The 20,856-nt window shown below is 36.3% G+C and overlaps 1 protein-coding gene and 1 non-coding gene across 2 annotated transcripts; one reads left to right on the top strand and one right to left on the bottom strand.

Annotated features, from left to right (window-relative positions):
- Positions 1–1,332: 1,332 nt before the first annotated feature.
- TRNAK-UUU (transfer RNA lysine (anticodon UUU)) lies at positions 1,333–1,405 on the top strand. The gene has a single exon. It is a non-coding gene; the product is annotated as a tRNA-Lys (tRNA).
- Positions 1,406–10,799: 9,394 nt separating this feature from the next.
- Positions 10,800–13,473, bottom strand: LOC133077035 (vascular cell adhesion protein 1-like). The gene is given in 5 exon segments (XM_061171727.1): positions 10,800–11,207; positions 11,209–12,252; positions 12,254–12,834; positions 12,837–12,973; positions 13,403–13,473. Coding segments are annotated over 5 exon segments (2,241 nt in total).
- Between the last annotated feature and the right edge of the window lie 7,383 nt (positions 13,474–20,856).

Here is a 20,856-nt window from a genome sequence, read left to right as displayed (position 1 = left end):
GTCTCTGAAAGATACAAAACATATGTGGATTGATTTTATATATTTTACATGTTTGCTATTACACGAGTTCAATAAAAATAGCTGGCATTTTTATTTTTAAAGATAGGTCGTTGGCTTTTTGGGTACCCCAGTAACTGGTGAATGGGAAAGAAAAACAAAACTAAGTAGCCATTAAAACAGTTCTTCCGGGCTTCCCTGGTGGCGCAGTGGTTGAGAGTCTGCCTGCTAATGCAGGGGACACGGGTTCGAGCCCTGGTCTGGGAAGATCCCACATGCCGTGGAGCGACTAGGCCCGTGAGCCACAACTACTGAGCCTGCGCGTCTGGAGCCTGTGCTCTGCAACAAGAGAGGCTGCGATAGTGAGAGGCCCGCGCACTGCAATGAAGAGTGGCCCCCGCTTGCCACAACTAGAGAAAGCCCTCGCACAGAAACGAAGACCCAACACAGCCAAAAATAAATAAATAATAAAAATAAGTAAATTAAAAAAAAAAACAGTTCTTCCTAGGAGCAGGATAAAATGGATGATCCTGATGACATTTTGGCAGGGGGATTTCTAGGAAGATGTCACAGATATTCATAGTGATTCCAAGGAAGATATCTGGTCCAGTGTCCATAGGATATGTACTTTGTACACCCTTACAAAATTGTATTAAGAGAGATCTTTAGAAAGCTGATGTTGAAAGACTTGAAGAATCTTACTTGATCTGTCAATTTAATAGAAAGAGTTCTATCACAACTCTGCCATTCACCTGTGAAAGACTTCACTAAATGGAGTTTGGCCCTGACATTTCCCTAAGTTCGTGTTTTCTGTCCTTCTCATGTTTATGAACAAGCATAGCTAGAGTTCTTGGCTCTAACCCTCCAAAATTTTAATAGTAAAATCAGTAGTAGTAGCATATTGAGTTACTTGAATGGTATTTGCCATTGCACAGAGTAAAAGAAGGGGCCAGCTGGAGAAAGTCTCTCTTCCTTAGCCTGTACACAACTGCTTTTCTTCTCTTTCTTAGAATAGACCAGGGACCCTGATTAGGGCTGAGCTGAAGCAGAAATACAGAAACCAGATGTTTCATGGAGTCTTAGTCATAGGTACTAATGTATATTTAATTATTTTACTTCAACACCCTCATTCTCTCAGAGGCACTTGTCTTATTCCCTGTTTTGTTCATCACTGTATTGCCAACACCTAGAATAGTGCTTGGTATCAAGTAGATACATTACAAACATTTGTTGACTTACTGAATACTAAAATTAATATGACCTTGTGTAGATGGAATATGATTTGCTTACTTCACTGTATTTAATAAATATTCAAAAATGTTGACTCTAGGGAATTCCTTGGTGGTCCAGTGGTTAGGACTCTGCACTTTTACTGCTGAGGGCCCGGGTTCAATCCCTGATCAGGGAACTAAGATCCCGCAAGCCGCGTGATGTGGCCCAAAAAAATGTTGACTGTAAATAATTTTTCACTTTTCATATGTGATATAAATGCTAGGGAATATAATTTAATACTCATAATTATACTATACCAGAGGCTCTTTCCTTTTCTGCATTATTGAAAACAAGAACATTTAATTTTTTTGTGAATTTAATAGAAACTTTCTGAATACTTTCATAAATTCACTGAGGGATATTGTAGAGCTCAGTGTAATAAGTACAGTCATTAAGGTTTAGAAATTAGTTTCTTTCTTTACTTTCAGTAATTCAATGTTTATTTTCTTAAATCTTTTATCAATACCTTAGAAATTTTCATATTCCATAAAAATGGGGTAATTTATTGATTAATTGATTAATTAACCCTTTGATATTTGTATAGGAAGTATTTTTCCCAATTTATTTTCATTTTATTTTTCTTAGAGTTTTATAGATATCTATAACAGACTTAGATATAAGTTGTTATATGTAAGCCTCATGGTAACCACAAAGTAAAAACCTACAGAAAGTACACAAAAGGTAAAGACACAGGAATATAAGCATACCACTACAGAAAGTCATCAAATCACAAAGGAAGAGAACAAGAGAGGAAGAAAGGAACAGAGAGGAACTACAAAAACAGCAAGAAAACAATTAACAAAATGGCAATAAGCACATACCTATCAATAATTACTTTAAATATAAATGGACTAAATTCTCCAATCAAAAGACATAGGGTGGCTGAGTAGATTAAAAAAACAAGACCTATCTACATGCTGCCTACAAGAGACACACTTTAGCTGTAAGGATATACACAAACTGAAAGTGAAGGGGTGGAAAAAGATATTCATTGCAAATGGAAACCAAAAGAAAACTGGAGTATTTATACTTATATCAGACAAAATAGACTTTAGAACAAAGACTAAGAGACAAAAATAATAATAGACAAAAAGGGGTATGGTAAAGGGGCTAATCCAACCAAAGGATATAACATTTAAAATATTTATGCACCCAACATAGGAGCATCTCAATATATAAATATTAACACACCCAAAGGGAGAAATAGACAGCAATACAATAATAGTAGGAGACTTTGATACCCCACTATGCCAATTGATAGATCATTGAGACAAAAAAAATCAATAAGGAAACATCTGCCTTAAATGACATGTTAGACAAGTTGGGCTTAACAGATATTTACAAAAGGTACCATCCAAAAGCAATGGATACAACTTCTTCTCAAGTGTACACAGAACATTTTCTAGGCTATATTGTGTGTTAGACCACAAAACAAGTCTTAATAAATGTAAGGGGAATGAAATCGTGTCAAGCATTGTTTCTAACCAATGGTAGAAATGAGAAATTAATTACACAAAGAAAACTGGAGAATAAATATGCTATGGAATAACAAATAGGTCAAAGAAGAAGTCAAAAGAGAAATCAAAAAATACTTTGAGACAAATGAAAGTGGAAGTGTAACATAAAAATTTATGGGATGCAATAAAAGCAGATTGAAGAGGGATGTTCATACAGATAAACACCTACCTCAAGAAACAAGAAAAATCTCAAATAAACAACCTAACTTTACAGCTTAAGGAAGTAGAAAAAGAAGAACAAACAAAGCCCAAAGTTAGAAGGAAGGAAATAACAGAGATTAGAGCAGAAATAAATGAAAGAGACTAAAAAGACAATAGTAAAGACCAGTAAAACTGGTTCTTGGAAAAAAGTTAACAAAATTGACAAACATTTAGCTAGAATCAATGAAAAAAAAGATTCAAATAAATAAAAATGAAAAAGGAGATATTATAAGTGATACCACAGAAGTACAGAGGATCGTGAGACCAATATGAACAATTATATGCCAAAAAACTGGACAACCTAGAAAAAAACGGATAAATCTCTAGAGCCATACAACCTACCAAAACCAAATTATGACAAAATAGAAAATCTAAACAAACCAATAACTAACAAGGAGATTGAATCGGTAATCAAAAACTTTCCAACAAACAAAAATCAAGAACTGTATGGCTTCCTGGTGAAATTTCACCAAATATTCAAAGAAGAATTAATACCAATTCTCCTCAAACTCTTCCAAAAAATAGAATAGTGGGGAACTCTTCCAAACACATTTTACAAGGCCAGTATAACCTGATACCAAAACCAGACGAGTTTGCCATACACACACACACACAAAGAGAAAATTGCAAGCTATTCCTAATGAATATAGATGCAAAAATTCTCAACAAAATATCAGCAAATCAAATTTAACAATACATTAAATGGATCATATACCATGATCAAATGGGATTATTCCCCAGATGCAAGAATGGTTCAACATCTGCAAATCAATCAGTGTGATACACCACATTAGTAAAGTGAAGGATAAAAATGATATGATCATCTCAATAGATGCAGAAAAATAATTTGACAAAATTCAACACCCATGTATGATAAAAACTCTCAACAAAGCATGTATAGAGGAAACATACCTCAATATAATAAAAGCTGAAAGCTTTTCCTCTAAGATTAGGAACAAGACAAGATGTCCACTCTCACCACTTTTATTTAACATAGCATTGAAAGTCCTAGCCAGGGGAATTAGGCAAGAAAAAGAAATAAAAGGAATTCAAATTGGAAAGGAAGAAGAAACTTGCAGATGACATGATATTATATACAGAAAACCCTAAAGACTCCATCAAAACACTATTAGAACTAATAAAGAAATTCAATTAACTTGCAGGATACAAAATCAATATGCAAAAATATGCTGTGTATGCTTATTAGTGTATGAGCTATCATAAAGAGAAATTAATAATCCCATTTACAATTGCATCAAAAAGAACAAAATACCTAGGAGTAAAGTTAATCAAGGAAGTGAAAGATCTGTATATTAAAAACTAAAAGACGTTAATGAAAGAAATTGAAGAAGACACAAATAAATACAAAGATATTCCATGTTCATAGGCTAGAGAAATTAATTTTGTTAAAATATCCATACTATCCAAAACAATATACAGATTCAGTGTAATTCTTATCAAAATTCCAATGGTATTTTTCATAGAAAGAGAACAAACAATCCTAAAATTTATATGGAACCACAAAAACCCCAAAGAGACAAGCAACCTTGAGAAAGAATAAAGCTGAAAGCATCACACTTCCAGATTTCAAACTATATTATGAAGGTATAGTAATTAAAACAATATAATTTTTGGAATAAAAACAGACACATAGATCAATGGAACAGACTATAGAGCCTTTACAACAAAGGAACCAAGAATACACATTGGGAAAGGAGCAGTCTCTTCAATAGATAGTGTTGGGAAAATTGGACAGCCACACGCAAAAGAATGAAACTGGACAACTATCTTACACCATACACAAAAATTAACTCAAAATGGATTAAAGGCTTGAACATAAGACCTGAAACAATAAAACTCCTAGAAGAAAACATAGTCAGTAAGCTCCTTGACATGGGTCTTGGCAATGATTTTTTTTATCTGACACCAAAAGTAAAGCAAAAAAGCAAAAATAAACAATTGGGAATACACCAAACTAAAAAGTTTCTGCACAGCAAAGGAAAATATCAACAAAATGAAAAGTAAACCTACTGAATGGGAGAAAATAATTGCAAATCATATATCTGATAAGGGGCTAATATCCAAAATATACAAAGAACTCACACAACTCAACAGCAAAAAACAATCCAATTTAAAAAATGGGAAGAACACCTGAATAGACATTTTTCCAAAAAAGACATACAGATGGCCAAAAGGTACATGAAAAGATACTCGTCATCATTAATCATCAAGGAACTGCAAATCAAAACCACAATGAGATGCCACCTCGCACATTTCAGAATGGCTATTATCAAAAAAAATAAGAAATAACAAGTGTTGGCAAGGATGTGAAGAAAAGGGAACTCTTGTGTACTGTGGTGGGAATGTAAACTGGTGAAACCACTATGAGAAATTGTATGGAGGTCCCTCAAGTAATTAAAAACAGAACTAGCATATGATCTTGCAATTCCACTTCTGGGTATTTATCCAAAGGGGAAAAAAACACTATCTTAAAAAGATATATACATGTCCATGTTCACTGCAGCATTATTTACAATAGCCAAGATATGGAAACAGCCTAAGTGTCCATCGATGGTGACTAGGTAAAGAAATTGTGGTATATATCTACAATGGAATATTATTCAGCCATAAAAATAATGCAACGTTGCCATTTGCAACAACATGGATGGATCTTGACAACACTATGCTAAGTGAAATAAGTCAGGCAGGGAAAGACAAATACCATATGATCTCTCTTACATGTGGAATCTTAAAAAAAAATGCTCAAAGATACAGAGAACAGACTGGTGGTTTCAAGAGGCCATGGGTGGGGTGAATTGTTTTTGTTTTGTTATTTTAGTTTAAATAAATCTAATTTAAATTTTTTAAAAGAATTACAAACAGTATTAATTAGCAATAATAATTTAAAAAAGAAAATGAAAATAGGCAAATCAGAACAGATTTGTTTACAACTAAAGACATGTCTCAGGGAAAAATAAATGGTGAAGTTTGCCAGTGAAGACATCTGGTCCTGGGGTTTTCTGTGTAGGGAGTTTTGGGTCTTTTTTTTAATATAAGAAAATAATAGATACCACAGAAATTTTACCCAGTATCTCCCAGTGGCATCATCTTGCATAAGTATAGTACAGTATCAAAACTAGGGATATCACAACTATTGCTACAGTCAAGATATATTACAGTTCTATCACCACAAGAATCCCTCATTTTCCTTTTTCATAGCAACACCCACTTCTCTCCTGTCCCCACCTCCTACTTAATCCTGGCAACCATTAATCTGGTCTTCATTACTATAATTTTGTCATTTCTTTTTTTTTTTTTTTTGCCGTGCCGCGCGCCATGTGAGATCTTTTTTCCCTGACCAGGGATCGAACACACGCCCCCTGCAGTGTTTCAAAAATGTTATATAACTCATGGCATTCTGCATGCCGCCCAACTTCAGGAAAGACTGAGACGCCATCCTTGCGGGGAAACACAAGTAAGGCCGGATCCAGGGCTCAACCCAAAGCCTCAGGCAGGGGATCCGCAGCCCGCTTTCTAAAGCCCCCAAAACTCTTACGCCCTAGACTCTCAGGAGGCCTGCCATGCAGAATGCCATGAGTTAGAAGCTGGGGGAAGGAGGGCTTAGAGATGCTTGAGGGACGTCCTTAACCTACGTGAAATGTTGGAAGTTGAGGTGAAAAATATGGCTTTGATATCTTCATGGAAAACTGCATTATTTCAATCCTGAATCTGGTTCAGTTCCCTTACTGACTTATTATTATATTAAAAATGTTTATTTAGCAGTGATTGTAAAATGAAAGTAATTAACATGTAATGTTTTTTGTGGGGAGACTAAGGGGAAACAGGTGTTCAGCCTAGAAAAACATTTCTCATTGGATTTCCTGTGAAGTCAGTGTGTCTTGGGTTTAACTTTGAAACAAATTAAAACATTTAAAAATTTTTTAAAAAGTTATATAAATGAAGCCATACAATATGTAATCTTTTGGCAATGGCTCTATTTCACTCAGAATAATTCTCTGGAGAATTCACGCAGACTGTAAATAATTTGAAAAGAATTCAATCTAGTAATGAAGAAAATATAAATGAAGATGATGATGATACTATTTTGTTAAACTGCCAAAGCTTAAAAAACAAACACACAAACATCCAACATATGTAACACTGCAGGGAAATATACACTTTCATGAAAAACAACTAAAATAGCTAACATTGATCGAATGCCTATTACTCAGGCAAGGTTCTAAGTATTTTTCTGTTTTAATTTACTAATTCTTACACAACGCTATGAAGTAAGTGCTACTATTATCTCCACTGTATATATGAGCAAACCAAGCACTGAGAGGTTAATTTGCCCAAGGTCATAGAACTAGTAAAGGTCAGAGCCATGACTCAAACATTTATTTCCTAGTTATTTTCAAATAACAGATAAGCATTATTGTAACATCAAAAATTCATCTGCTCACAATTAAAAATCACCAGCTCTCCTAAGGTAGTGACCAAGTGTTCTGGCATCATAATTATTTCAGTGCTTCACTTTATCTCCTATGTCCTACAGTGCTAAGCACCAGAGCAACAAATAAAAATTGGTATTATTATCTCTAATATAAATAATAACCAAGTTATTTCTATATTTATAATTTTTAAATTATTTTTTCTTTTTGATTGTGTCCAAAAGCTCTGAAATCATGATTATCAATACCTAATTTAATAAAATGCTAAAACGGTAAAGTGTATTAACATTTTACTCAGTGTTATTTCCCAAGTTCTAAAATATCTGAGGCATCTACAATAAAATGAAATTTATTTCTTAAAAGGGGGAATTTATTTTAGACATACACACACAGATATTTAGAAATGAAGGAGAAAGAAATCAATTACCCTGAAAATATCATCACCTAAAATAGTGTTTTAAAACTGTAAGCATTCTTTATGGAACCAGAAATCCACATTAACTCAATGGGTTGCAAACAGTCAAAAATATTATGTTTATCTAAATGATTTCTGAGTATATGTAAGTGAAATAGTAATAATTTATATAGATTATGTTAATCATTTAAATATTGTCTGTCTACTTTTGTAACAAAAAGCTATTTACCATTTTTCCCTCTGATATTTGTTCCACTTTAAAAGTGCTGTTACCGTTTTTCAATTTTAAAACTATATTTTATAAATATATGTACATATATATTAATCAGAGAAAGAAAATTACATAATTATCTTAACATTACTCAGTTAAAAATAAACTATTTTTCTAAACTTAAGAATACCATTTTATGATTACTGTGGCTTGTTGCCTTTAAGTTGTGATTAAAATTACAGCAAAGCATTTATGTTTTCAGTCAAAAGTGTTGTATATATGATCAGCTTATTGTCATCATTATACATGTAACTGCGAATGTACATAGACAATCTACCCAATATTAACACACCAAAACCAAAACAAAACAAATAAAAAGTAGTCACCGAAATGTCTGTGAGCCAGAGCACATTTGCATGTGAAATCCCTTTCTTCAGATACACAGACTTATTCTTGTCACTAGAAATAATAACAATAAATGTATCTTTCTTTTGACCCCTGCGCCATTAGAAATTAAGGTTGAAAATGTGTTCATCTTGGATTTTCTTCTTTTTTATGCTTCTTGAGAGTATAAAATACTATCCCATACAAAATTATTGTGTAATTTTGTAAAGAGATTCCTTTATAGCAAATTCTCCATAGGTGAAAAAATAGAGAACTCAAAATAACTCTCAACAGATTTCAGATACGAATTATATGTTCTAGCGGGAAAAAAGTACCGATTAAATTTACCCTTCTGCCATGGAACATATGAATTGGCTAAATGAGATGCTAATGACATGAATGAGATAGAATCTCTGAAAATTAATTCTATTTAATATTTAAGTATTAACTCTCCTTTCATATTAACAACTATTCAGTTTGATTCACATATTTTGGCTCTTTTCAAGGTAAGTAAAATTACTTCTTGACTTCATGAAATTCACATTCAATTTTATAAAGTTTCCAGGTAAGAATACTTATGCAAAACCCATATTGTCTTAGGTTCTTAATAGTCAAAATAAGTAATTTAAATGATATTTTCTTTAATGTAGAAAATAGTTTCATTTCTGAAATGGAACTCTGTGTTTAAAATACTGTAAATTAGATCATGTTTGCCCAGTGAATTCTATTGTATATCTAGAATTATTCTTTGGGAAAATGTAAGCCACAATCTAGTTTAGATGTGACACGGCTCTTAAGGGCAGAGCATGAAGATTTCAATGGTTATAATGTAGCACTAACTCTAGTGACCCATTCATCTGCTGGGAAGTTTGTGTACCTCTTTACTCCATATGATCTGGCTTACTCATATTTGGATAGTACCAAAGTTTGAGTACAAGGTAACAGCTAACTTTTTTTGAGCCCCTACTGTGTATCAGACATAATTCCAAGCACTTTCGGGGATGATCTAACTCTGTGGAGTAGAATTGATTAGCCCCCTTTACAGGCGAGGAAACAAAGTCAGAGAGCTCTCATGGCTAAGAAGGGCTTGAGAACACAGTTTGATTTCAGAGATGAGTTTAGGCCCACTATGCTATGCTGCTTTCCCATTTTCAAGACTAGAGCTTCTCAATCATGAATGGGTGACAAATATGTTCAGATATGGGCCCTCTCAGCCCTTGGGATTGATGGACAGGACCTGGAGCCCAGAACCCTGGTCTGTTCCCATGTCTGTGAGCAGCTTCATTTACTTAGCACCAGTGCGCTACACAAAGATGATTTCCTACATGTGCCATAGTGTGAAAAATTTGACAAGCACGCTGCCCTAGAGCAAGGAAAACATTTAGAGATAAATATATTAACTGTGTTCCTAATTTGTAGCTGACATTAAATTTTCAGAGTCAGCAATCTTCTGACAAGGGATAATTTACATACCTTATATAATTCTACTTTATGTTGCTTTGCTAATAATTTCCTCCACTGATATTTTGTTATGCTTCATATTAATTCTTAACTGGCAATATTTATCCTGACTAGAGTTACCATGAATTCTTTTTTTTTTCAATTCCAGAAATTATCACTTTACTATACAAAAAAACCTAAACATTTACAAAAGAAAATCAAAAGAAGTTGCATTTTTAGACCTCATTGGGAAAGTTACACAAGAGTCTGATGAACAAACAATATCATAAAACGTCTCCATACCATGTCAGTACCATCCAGAGAAATCCAATCAACCATTTTACCATAGGTTGAAGTGTTCAGTACCTGAAAGTCAACCCAGTGCCCTCTTGGTTTATCATTTGCCTATAACAATGTAAAACTCTAGCATCTTTACAAAACATGGAATTGTCATCTATGAACTTTATAGGAATAAAATTTTGTTAAAGGAAATAAAATATTAAAAAGATGACATGGTTCAGCTGCCAATCAATATTAACATGCATTAAGTTATAACAGTCAGTCCAAGCAACATTTTAATAATTTTAGAAATGTGACTATAGTGTGCTGATATTCCAAGCAATCTTGCTATGGCATAGTTTTATTTTACATATATACAAGTCATGTTATTGCATACATACATCAAGAAACTACTCCAGTTATCACATCTCAAAGGTAGTGCCTATTTTTTAGGCTGAAATTTTCCTTTGGCTTCTTGCTCACAACAAGGGGCATAGGCAGCCATTTCTTTCCAAGAGTTTACTACATTCAAGGAAGTCTGGACTCCTAGCTTGTTGTTTTCCTCATGGAATGATGAGCAGTATTGAGGATTTGAACTGATAAATAGTGTCTCTGAACATTTCAAACATTAGCTACACTTTTGATTTCTGTGCTTCTACAAGACTGTATGACCCTTTCATGTTAGCTTTTCTAGCAAAGTAAATAATCATTCCAATGGCAGGTATTATTAAGGAGGATGCAAAATAGAGCATGAGAAGTTCAGGAGAAAAATAGTCCTTGTTACTTTCTCTTCCTTTAACATCAAGTGTTATGCTTGTTAATTGCAAGCCAACTTCATTTTTAGATTCACATTCATATACTCCCTCATCCTCTAACTGGGCCCTGTGGATGGTATATGCACCATCTGTAGACTTTAGCACTATGTAGCCTGACTCTGCTTTTTTCTTCAGGATTATCAAAGTTTGGGGAACATTTCCACACGTACAGGAGATAATGACAGTGTCTCCTTCCTTGACATTCTCAGAAGGAAAAGCTGTTAAGTTGGATATCTTTTGGAGCAACTTGGATAATTAATTTGACTTCTTTTCTGCTTATTCCAACCTGGTTAATGTCTTCACAGACATAAATACCAGAATCTTCCATTTTTGTAGACGTTAAGGTGAGAGTGATATTCTCAGAAAGAGGCTGTAGTTCCCCATTACTTAGCAGCCTGCTCCACAGGATTTTCGAAGCTAGAAGGCCATCGCTAGAGCATGTCATATTCACAGATCTACCTTCCTCCAGGATGGAGGAGGGGCTGACCAAGAGGGTTGTATCCCCGGGAGCAACATTAACATATAGTACCTGTGTACTCTGCCTTTGTTTGGGTTCAAGTTCCATTTCATCAATAGGTAACTTAGCCAGACAAACAAGAACTTTTCCAGTATCTTCAGTGGTGGGGATGAAGGTCATTTCCAAACTCTTGGTCTCTAGGGATTTCTTACTTACATCTTCCAAAAAGATTTTACTTTTCATAATACTCTCCCCTTTAAGTAATTCAATCTCCAGCCGGTCAAAAGGATACACATCAGGAACCTTGCAGCTCACAGTGACTGGGTTTCCACTCACTAACAGACCACTCATCTCAATTTCTGGATCTCTAGGGAAGGAGTAGAGCTCCACCTAGATTCCCTTTTCCAGTTTCTTATGCCCACATGTCACGGTGCACAGGTAAAAATGTTCGTTCTCAAATCTCACAGGGCTCAGGGTCAACGTGGACTTGGACCCCTCACTCCTCACCTTCCCATTCAGAGGGCTGTCTATCTGGGTTCTCCAAGAGAAAGATGGGGACTCGCAACCCATGACATCACAGGTCAACACAACTGAGTCGCCAATCTGAGCAGCAATCTGGGATCCAGGAGAGATCTCTACAGTAAACATTTTCTCTTGAACAATTAATTTCACCTCTTTTCTGTCTTTTCCAACCAGGTTAACTCCTTCACACACATAAATTCCAGAATCTTCCATCCTCATAGCAATTAAAGTGAGAGTTGCATTCTCAGAAAGGAGCTGTAGATTCCCATTGTCTAATTTCTTGCTCCAGAAAAATCTGTGGAGCTGGTAGACCTTCACTGGTACATGTCATCGTCACTGAGTCACCTTCTTGCAGGCTTGTGGAGGGATTCACAGATATAACTGTGTCCTTGCGTGAGACGTAGACTTGCAGTTTTTTTGTAGTCTCCCTTACTTGGGGTTGAGAATCAATTTCATTAATGTGTACTGTAGCTTGACAAACAAGATCTTTCCCAATATCCTCATCAATAGGAGTGAAGGTTACTTCCAAACTCTTCGTTTCCTGGGACTTCATTTCTGAAGGCTCTAGAAAGTTCTGTGTCTTCACGGAACGGTTGCCTTTCAGTAATTCTATCTCCAGCTTTTCAAATGGGTAAACAGCAGGGACCAAACACGTGACTGTGACTGGCTTCCCAACTTCCAGGGAGCCACTCAAATGAATCTCTGGGTCCTTAGGGAAAGAGTAGATCTCCACTGGGATTCCTTCTTCCAGTTTCTGAGACTCACAAATCACTGTGCACAGGTAATAGTGTTCATTCCCCAGACTAACAGGATCCATGGTCAGCGTGGATTCGGTCCCCTCATTTCTCACCTTCCCGTTCAGCGGACTATCTGAGTTCTCCAGGAGAACGATGGGGACTCGCAGCCTGTTGTGCTGCAAGTCAGTGAGATGGAGTCACCAATCTGAGCAATAATTTTGGATTCAGGGAAGATGTTGATTTTAAAAGCTTGAGCTGCTAGTGTTGGAGGGTCTCTTGCAGAGATGGGGGGTGGCTGTGGCCTACCACGGGGACAAGGACACTGGCAGCAGAAGCTCTGGGAACTACTCCTTGATATGAGTCCTCCCAGAGTCTGCCATTAGCCCCACCAAAGAGCCGGGGAGGCTCCAGTGTTGGGTTGCATCAGGCCAAACAACCACCATGAATTCTTGAAATCATTAAAATGGAATTTTAATTATTCTTGATAAATTATTTTTTACTGTTCATATGGACTGCCTACTTCTCAATCAGAATTGGCAAATATTTTGGCTTGAATGCTGGAGTACCACAAAGCACATGAGGGTAAATAAAGTATTGATAAATAAGGGAATGCTTTCTTCCTTTCTTTCTTTTTTTTTTAAAGATGAGGGGGCAGGCTCCCCAAATCCAAGGAGAAGAGTTGCTCAGGGACTTCGAGGTCCAGCCTTTCTTTCTTGCCCCTGAGGATTTCTACTGTGGTCCCCCCACGCTTCCGCAGTTCCAGGCTCGGCTCCATGCCACTTCCCACACCTCAGCCACCGTTCACCTCGGCCCGCCACTGACGTGGGCCCAGCTGCCGGGAATGCTTTCTAAAGAAGTGATGCTTGAAAGTTAAAAAAAATATGGAGAGACTGTTTCTGTTTTGTAAATAAATTTATTTGTATCATTTCTTTTTAGATTCTGCATATAAGTGGTATCATATGATATTTCTCTTTCTCTGTCTGATTTACTTCACTTTGTATGACAGACTCTAACTCCATCCACCTCACTACAAATAACTCAGTTCCATTTCTTTTTATGGCTAATATTCCATTGTATTATGTACCACATCTCCTTTATCCATTCCTCTGTCGATGGACATTTAGGTTGCTTCCATGTCTTGGCTATTATAAACAGTGCTGCAATGAACACTGGGGTGCATGTATCCTTTCAGACCATGTTTTTCCCTGGATATATGTCCAGACTTAGAGAACGACTTATGGTTACCAGGGGGAAGGATGGGGGGAAGGGATAGTTAGGGAATGTGGGATTGACATGTACACATTGCTATATTTAAAATGGATAACCAACAAGGGTCTACTGTATAACACAGGGAACTCTGCTCAATATTATGTAACAACCTAGATGGGAAAAGAATTTGAAAAAGAACTGATATATGTATATGTATAACTGAATCACTTTGCTGTACACCTGAAACTATCACAACATTGTTAACGAACTACACTCCAATATAAAATAAAAAGTTAAAAAATAATGGAGCGAATAGGAGTGCTGTCTTAATGAGGAAAGCTTGAGCTGTTTAGAAGCCCTTGCACAGCATTGAAGTGAATTTTGAGACTTCACATCACTTCAATGACAGGATAAAATTAAGACAGAATAGTTTAGAATCTCTGGACACCTTAGAAACAGCACAGGGAAACCCAACTGGCAATCCCAACTGTCTTAAGTCAAAGTGTAGTGATGCATAAACACTTGCACTCAAGTGTTTTCACTGTGTTTAAAATGATTTGTTCACAACGCATTAACCATGGAAGCTCATCTGGAAGTGTGGTTTGTGGTTTTCCAGATTTTACCTCCATAAAAGTTTTCAGGTAAAGATAAATGTTGCAGGTGAGTCAGAAAGGAAAAAAAAAAAAATTTCTTCTTGGTTGCAATAGCCAGAGAATGATTGCCCAATTACACATGTTCGTTCTGGTTTAGAACTTTGGTGGGGGCCATCCTTGGAATTTGGACAGTTTGTCATCTGGTCTAAGTATGTGATTACACGTGAGATACCAGGGAGGGGGAAGGAAAGGTGATTCCAAAGTTGTAAGCCTCACTGATTCAGTAATAATGGACCATTGTCAAGCAAAGTATTACCAAGAGGAGGAGCTGGTTGGGTGTGTTTGGGGTGGAGAGGATGATGAATTCTTTGGGGAACATGTAGATTTGAAGGAATGAGGAGGAAATCCAAGTGGAGGTTTCATGAAAGCAATTGAAAATGCTTGCCTGGATTTGTGTGGAGAGATTAAGACTGACGATTTGTGTTGGGAGTCATCTATTCATAGCCTTAGGAGTGAAAGAGATCTTCTCTCCAAGGAAGAAAGGAAAAAGATAAACAAAAGGGCACATTGCATGGATAACCACCTTCACAGGGGGAGAAAGGCGGAAACAAAGGAGACAGTCCACACTGGCCTCCGTGGTGTCCTTGAACCCACCAAACATAGCCCCCTGAGAACTTGCACCTTCCATCCTCAGCCTGGAATGCTCTTCCCACAGAGGCAGAGGTGCTTCCTTTGTGCGTCTATAATACTCTAAATGTTTCTGATGCTACATTCACCACAGATTATGACTTCTGTTTGAGTTGCCTCACCTGCTACATAATAAATATTCAGTGAATGAATGAATGAATGGGAGAAGTGGAATGAGAAGAGATTGTGTTCAGGGCCACATTTCAGAAATCAAGATCTTGGAGTTCTCATAAATTGGTCAGACATTATGTTATTTCAAGGAAAATATAATCCAGTGCTCATTGTGTGCCAGGCATTCCTGGAACTAAAGCCAGATGTTTTGGGACTTCCCTGGTGGTGCAGTGGTTAAGAATCCACCTGCCAATGCAGGGGACACAGGTTTGATCCCTGGTCCAGGAAGATCCCACAAGCCGCGGAGCAACTAACTCCGTATGCCACAACTACTGAGCCCGTGTGCTGCAACTACTGAAGCCCACGTGCTTAGAGCCCATGCTCCACAAGAAAAGCCACTTCAATGAGAAGCCCACACACCGCAACGAAGAGTAGCCCCCGCTTCCTGCAACTAGAGAAAGCCCGCGAGCAGCAATGAAGACCCAATGCAGCCATAAATAAATAAAAGCCAGATATTTTAAAGTAGCGTCAAGACAACTCTCCATTTCTTGGCTCTGGTTTTCTAAGTACTGGCCTCATCTTCAGGCAGGTTTTTCTTAAGTGGCAGCAAAGTCAACACTCACTCCTTCAAAATGATTCTGTCTCTGCTGGAGTCATTTGCCTACCTTTGTGAAACTAGGGGAGGTTGGGCCCCTGACGGATTACCCAGGCCAGAGGGGGGACAGTTTTGAGAGCAGAGTACGATATGAGGGCAAAATCATAAAGTAACAAGTCCATTCTTGAAATCATAAAAGAGGCCATCTAGTGGCACTGTGATCTGAAACAACAGTAGGGAACAGAAGGGGAAAGAATAAATTCACTCTCCCCCTCCTCCATCTTACTATCAAAATTACATTGTACTGTCAGAGACAAGGATGGATGCTGTTCCCTGAGATTGCCTCTGTTGTGTGTTTAAAGTTCTGTAGATGAAGGAGAGTTGAAAAAGCATCACCTGAGAATAAAGTCACTTGTTAGTGTTACAACACTGAGCTTTGATGTTTTTATTTATTTAAATCTTGCCTTTGGTATGATATGAAAATATAAATCTAATATAAAAGTTTTATATAAACTTTAAAAAGTTCTCTAAAGTCCCATATATATAATGTTGTAGGTATAGCATGGGCTTTGTAAATAGACCCAGGTTCAAAGCCTGCTATACCATTTACTATTTGTGTGAAGCCTAGACATATGAATTAAGCTTTTGTGTCTCATTTTCTTTGGTACTTACCTTAAGGGTTAACTAAGAGAGTGCATGAAAAGCATTTGGCACATTGTCCAGTGCAATAGTCAATACTGGTAGGTATTATTGACATTATTGTTGTGGCTTAAGAATTTTTTATTATGGTAAATAAAATATGCATAAAACATACCATTTTAACCATATGCAGCTAAGTGGCATAAAGTACATTCACATCATTGTACAACCATTACCAATATCCATCTCCAGAATTTTTTCTTCTTCCCAAACTGGAACTCTGTATCCATTAAACAATAATTCCCCATCTCTCCTCTCCCCCCAGACTCTGATAACTACCAAACTTTCTGTCTCTCTGAGTGTGTCTATTCTAGGTTCCTCATGTAAGTGGAATCAGACATTTCTCCTATTGTGTCTGGCTTAATTAAGATTTTATTTTTAATAACAAAAGCTAAATCCAGACTTTTTAGCACTGATTCCTAGGGTTCCTGTACTACATAGGCCCCAACAGATGAGCCTAAATTCCACCATCTTGGTGATAGTATCTACTAATTATAGGCACAGTCTTAGTAGGTGAGAAATAGTCTCTACAGTGCAGGCTTTAGATACCCAATCTATTTCCACAGCATCACAGAAGCAGTTTTTTTAGTGTCTATAGAATCTGAAAATATTTCTGAAAGGTAGCTCAAATGCTTGGGTGCTTTAACTGTGGATAAGGATAAAAGTTTTCAAAGCTTTTTAGTAATCAGCCTCAGGACCCCTGTCCCAAAGTGACTGTAAATTGTGCAATCAGTAAGCAAAATAGATGACAACGAGGCGTAAAACTTTATTATTAAACAATGATATAGGCCTAAATAAGATTGTTCAGAAAAAACTCTATTTAAAAATTTTCTCTCACAACTTGTTTCTTTTTATCATATTATGAGCTTAATGAGTTATTTCCCTGCCTGGCAAATCTGTATTCCTTCAGTTTTGCATTTCCTGGACAAAAAGCAAGAACTGTTCAGCCTGTAACCATCAAGTACCAAGCAAGTTGCTTCTGTAGCAACAAATCACCCACATGAAGTCTCTTAGGGTTTTTATCTCTTTACTTCAATGACTTTTCAATGCAAATTTGGCTATTATCAGTCAAGTGGAAGATCCTAAAACTGCTGCTTAAAAATCTGGGAGCAGTCTCTTTCTCCATAGCTCAGCTCCTTTGAGCCTGGTCTCTCTAATGTTCCTGACCCATATTACGATAATCATCACTACAAACAACATATGCCACCACTGACTGTAATTTCTATTTTCTTTGTATAATCTTGAGCAAGAAATTTATAATCTCTGAACCTTAGGGTTTCATCTATAAAATAGACAGATAAGGACAGTTTGTGAAAATGCCTAGCATGGCATGTGGCATGTGATAAGGCACACAGGCGAATATTAGATTTAGGAAAGAAGCATGTGTGTATGTTGTACTTTTCCAGCCCTCTTTCTCCTTGAGACTATTTCTCATTTCTCTCCTAACAACCGTCTCACAGCTTCTTGCTCTAGTATTTAGGAACTGAAATTATCACCTCATTTGCCTTTCCACTAGCAAGACCTGTCTTAGCACAAGCTAAGACTGCCCTAATCATTGCCCTTCCCACTTAATTATGTTTATCTCTTCCACATCCTGAGCCCGTAGGACTCTGCCTGCTGCTTTGCAGAAAGCAAGTTTGATAGCCTGCTATTTCTAGTTTTTAATCTAAATGAAATGGCATTGATTCAGACAGACATTTGAAAGTACACTGTGATAATAAGAAAAACAAAATTCTGTAAGAACAAAGGCTTAAAAAGTGTTTATATTTTATGTTAACCCTGGGCTTTTTGTCAGAAAAGGTGATGCTATGTTCATTGTATACTTCTATTTCTTTGAACAATTATGCTGGTATTTATTGAGTGCTTACTACAGCCCAGGCACTGTGTTAAACACCTCACATATATTATTTCATTATTTCATTTAATCCATCCAGCAATCCTAGTAGGTAGGTGTCACTCATACCCATGTTATAGATAAAGAAACAAAGGCTTAGAAAGGTTAAGTATCTTGCCTAATTTCACACAGAGCTGGATCAAAACCAGGCTGACCCAAGAATCCATGGTCTGGCCACCACACCAGGGTTTTCAGTGGTGTGTTCAAATGCAGGTCCTCAGTCCAGAAAAGACAGTACTGAGTTATTTTAAACTAGGAAGCCTCTGGAGGGTTTTAAATGATGATCCTTTTTTTAAAATGATGGTCCTTTTTAAAATGATGCTCCTTTAAATGATGGTCCTTTTAAATGATGGTGCATATTTTTTTCCCTCTTACCTTCTTTATTTTTCTCTTATTGAGGTCCTTAGGTTTAATTTTTTAATACTAAAATCTATCTGTTCTCTGTTCCTTGCAGTAAGAAACATAAGGCTTCGAGAGCGTCATACAACTTTACAAGTTTGAAATTCCTGTGGCAACATAACACACTGAATGCATTCAAGAGTAAATGGTGACCTCAGTGATTCTTGTGGTTGGAATTTTTCTTTTGTAATCAAAATAGTAAGAACACTTGATTAATTTTCTGTGAAAGTGTGCCTGAAATTAAGAATGTTCACACAATATTTGATTTCTTCAAGTAAGAAATACACAGTCCCATGTGCAGAATTTGTTGTGTATATGAAAAAAAATCAGAACTCAGAAGATTTTATGTGGGTTATAACAGTTGTCTCCAGAGTGGGTCTTCCAAGTCCCTTGGGAAGGTTCTATTTCTTCTGTTAGAATTTTGATTTCTAATTTTTTTCTGCTCATTATTTTTTAATTTCTATTGTTATATATACTTTATAATGTATATATTTTATACAAAATATATAATTATATACAATTTATTTGAAATTATGTACTACTATTATGTACATAACATATGCAATATATATCCACATGTATTTTTATTCTATATATTCATGTATTTTTGTTCATATATATAAAGTATATGTTGAAAACATTTTATTGATGAAATGAGTCATCAAAATTTTGTTAAGCTTCCAGCAATTCTAAAATATAATAAGCATTTATTTTTTTGTAATCTAAACAATCAGAATTTTTTTAAAAGATACAGTATTTTCATGAGAAGGAGCTAAATCATAAATAAATACTCCATGATAAAGTTAAAAGGCCATTTGTAGGATATACCATGTTCATCTAAAGTATAATGATGATTAAAAGCTATAACAATGTTCTTGGGGCTTTGCAAAATTCTTAATTATCCTCTAGGTTAAATTGTCTTGTGTCTAGTCTAAAAGTAAAATTATATAGAGCCAGTCACTGGTAAGTGATTTTTTTCAAGTTAATTTCTGATACTTTCAGTGGCTCCATTGTCCCTGATGTGACATACAAGATTTTTTAGTATCCTGATGGTCCAATCCTATCTCATTGCTCAACACTACTCTCCTCAAGTCTATGCTAAATTCACTTCTCTTTAACAATTCTCTTGCCTTTGGGCACTTGCAGAATCCATTCCCTCTCTAAGAGAGAAACACCCTTCCCTTCTCTTTGCCTGGCTACCCTCTTCCCATCCTTTCAGCCTCAGTTAAACTATGTTTCTTTTAAATTCATATTAGTTGCCCCCTCTATGTATTCCAAGGCATCCTATACTCTCCTCTCCTTTAACATTTATCACATTGCATGTTTAGATGTCTGTCTTCCAACCTAAATTTGTAATACTCACCTCACATTTCTGGCAGATTGGACTATTTGGATCCAAGTCTAGGTGGAGAAATAATGGCACATGACTGAAGCTTTCCAACTTGAGTGACACAGAAGTTTCTCCAGCCCTTAATTGGCACTGCATACCCTCTCTGGTCAGTTGGTTTATACCTTGTGGACTGTTTATTATATGCTTTGATATCTTCACTTAAATCATTCCCTCACTCTTTTTTCTTTTCTCCTTGTCCTCTCTTCTTTTGTTTATTAGACTGACAGGTTAGCCCTGCTAATATTTCTGGTTTTCCTCCATATACCTACTGTCTATAGGAAATTAACCTTACTCATCTAGGCAGTGTCAAAACTTAGGCACTGATCCAGAATGGCCAGTCGAGAAATGCTGCTGAGCAGAGGCAAGAGAATGCACTAGCAGCATGGGGAAGGACCAAGCTGACTTTAGATGAGACCAGATTTAGTAGATATTTGACCCTTGATCAACAATCAGTCTTTTAATGCAAATTTTCCCTACTTTGGGGAAAAAGAGGTAGGTTTTTCTTTCTCAGCTCCTAATCTTTTTTTTTTTTTTTAAATCACAAAATGCATTTTCTCTATCTTTACATCCACTTGACTCTA

The sequence above is a fragment of the Eubalaena glacialis genome, chromosome 17 (genome assembly GCF_028564815.1).
Source record: "Eubalaena glacialis isolate mEubGla1 chromosome 17, mEubGla1.1.hap2.+ XY, whole genome shotgun sequence".
Classification (NCBI taxonomy): Eukaryota; Metazoa; Chordata; class Mammalia; order Artiodactyla; family Balaenidae; genus Eubalaena; species Eubalaena glacialis.
This window is presented reverse-complemented; position numbering and strand designations above follow the sequence as displayed.